This window comes from Ptychodera flava, chromosome 3, assembly GCF_041260155.1.
Source record: "Ptychodera flava strain L36383 chromosome 3, AS_Pfla_20210202, whole genome shotgun sequence".
Lineage (NCBI taxonomy): Eukaryota > Metazoa > Hemichordata > Enteropneusta > Ptychoderidae > Ptychodera > Ptychodera flava.
The window spans coordinates 38,723,937-38,726,543 of record NC_091930.1 but is presented as its reverse complement, the minus strand read 5'-3'; the positions used below and the strand labels follow the sequence as shown (position 1 = coordinate 38,726,543).

At 35.3% G+C, this 2,607-nt stretch overlaps 1 protein-coding gene across 1 annotated transcript in view; it reads right to left on the bottom strand.

The window, feature by feature from the left end:
• Window positions 1-594: 594 nt before the first annotated feature.
• Window positions 595-2,607, bottom strand: part of LOC139129287 (acetylcholinesterase-like) — a 2,975-nt gene continuing 962 nt past the window's right edge. Inside the window, exons 2-4 of the mRNA XM_070694926.1 lie at window positions 2,357-2,607; window positions 1,132-1,319; window positions 595-821 (exon numbers count right to left, since the gene is read on the bottom strand). The exon at window positions 2,357-2,607 is cut by the window's right edge and continues 387 nt beyond it. Of these exons, the coding sequence (XP_070551027.1) occupies window positions 745-821; window positions 1,132-1,319; window positions 2,357-2,607 (516 nt within the window). The 3' untranslated portion in view covers window positions 595-744. The remainder of the gene's footprint in view (window positions 822-1,131; window positions 1,320-2,356) is intronic.

Below are 2,607 nucleotides of genomic sequence, written 5' to 3'. Positions count from 1 at the left end.
TCAACATGACAGGATTAAAAATAAGGCATTACTGTCATTGTAAAGTTTGATAGATATAAAAAAATTACCTTACAACATTTACCGAGGATGTTTGACATTCAAAATGGCCGCCGTGCCCTGTATTGACTCGATGGGTAAAATATGATAATTGTTTTTCGTACGACTAAGACGGTGAATACCTTTCTTACTCAAAGAGGTCTGAACTGAGTCATGCATGCCATAGACAAAGATTATTTCAAATATTTGAAAGTCCAAATAACTGTGCCGAAGGCGCACTCTACCTTGGGATGGAAAGATTGGCAACGGTGGAAAATCAGGAATATAATATCACCATAAAGGACTGACACATGTACAACGAATAGTGGGACAGAATTTCTATTTGTTCAAAAAATACAACGCCTTTATATCAAAACTTATCTGCCATTATTAAGGGATGGTTCATTTGATTTTGAAAAGTGACTGTCCAAAATGCGCAAAAAGCTGAAAAGCATCTACCTGTATTTTAGCAGCCATGCCTATTGATGATAAAGGAAAAAACATTGACATCAGGGCCAACCGATAAAGAATTGCAACTGCGGAAACTTTAACGCAGAAGTAAAGCTTTCGTAATTTAGAAAATTTTGGAAAGAGAAAAACAATCAGTCACGTGTCCCTTGGGCTAATTGCCCCAACCCCGGACATGTTCATTCCGGGTACTACTGGTACTTGCATCAATATATTTCAACGACTGCTCTGACAACACCCCTATGACTGCCTGTCTTCTTCTTCTTTGTACTTTAACTTTCCATCCTCCGTCTCCTTTGAGCATGTTTGTGCAGCGTCTGCAAGGAAGCGCATGGGATGGTGGGAATTTGGGGAAACCGAAAGAAATACAATACTAGTATACATCTGATGAAGTATATTTGATAGCAATGGGCGCAATATTTCTTGTATATATTTTTTCTTATTCATGAACTGATTGAGGTTTAAAAAATAACATGTCATTAAAATTATTGTCAGTATTCCATTCCATCAGCTCAGGAGTGTCATTTGACATCAGAAACAACGATAATGGAAATATAACTACCAGTACAACAGATCATTACAAACATGTGCACTGATCGTGGGTTTCAGAAATATGTCTGTTATTACCTGTATGTTTCATCAGCTTTGGAATGAAATCATTCCAGAATGCACATTCCTTGGCTTTCAGAGCTCGTTTGGTTTCCATCTTGGGTGACAGGTCTTTGTACTCTAATCCGGGTACTTTAAAGAGAGGCCATTCTGTTTGCTTCTCATCTTCCGTCAATTCCAAGTCATTATCGGATAAATTGGGGTTTCTGAAAACGGGTCAAAATGTCATGTCTACGTGTTATTGTACACGGTATGTATGTATGTATGTATGTATGTATGTATGTATGTATGTATGTATGTATGTATGTATGTATGTATGTATGTATGTATGTATGTATGTATGTATGTATGTATGTATGTATGTATGTATGTATGTATGTATGTATGTATGTATGTATGTATGTATGTATGTATGTATGTATGTATGTATGTATGTATGTATGTATGTATGTATGTATGTATGTATGTATGTATGTATGCATGTATGTATGCATGCATGCATGCATGCATGCATGTATGTATGTATGTATGTATGTATGTATGTATCTATATGTATCTATGTATGTATCTATGTATGTATGTATGTATGTATGTATGTATGTATGTATGTATGTATGTATGTATGTATGTATGTATGTATGTATGTATGTATGTATGCATGTATATATGCATGCATGCATGCATGCATGCATGCATGCATGTATGTATGTATGTATGTATGTATGTATGTATGTATGTATGTATGTATGTATGTATGTATGTATGTATGTATGTATGTATGTATGTATGTATGTATGTATGTATGTATGTATGTATGTATGTATGTATGTATGTATCTATGTATCTATGTATTTATCTATGTATGTATCTATGTATTTATCTATGTATGTATCTATGTATCTATGTATCTATGTAGTAGGTAGGTATATGTGTGTGTGCATGTATGTATGTATGTCTTTGATAATCGTCTATCATATTGATATCAATACGATGTCAAATCAAATTGGCTAAATTTTTTTAGTCTACGGAATCATTGACAGGGAAAGAATTCATTCCTCACATTGCCACTTTGAAAGGCGTATGTTAGTCATGAGCTTAAGTTCCTTTATGTAATGGTGTAATATTACGATTGATATTTTAAATATCTATGGCTGAACTCGAAGCCTTCGCTATATAGAGTCATCATGATTATAATCATCATGATATTGGGTTTTAAAAATGAATTGTTGTTTCATTATTTTACCCTGTCTTAGCGAAGTTTGTCCAGTACTTTATGATCTTCAAGGTCATCATGACGTCATCTTCAGGCATTGTCCAGTTCAACGCACTGTTGAAATGCCAACCGAAAACGAAGGCAATATCCTCTCCGTGTATAGCTTTCAACCATTTCATCTTGAATAGCGACTTGGCAGGTATGTGGGTCATTTGATACTGGTACACGTTGGAGCCAGCCTCGAAGTGCGCACGTGCAGACAAATCGGCGGGGCACACGAA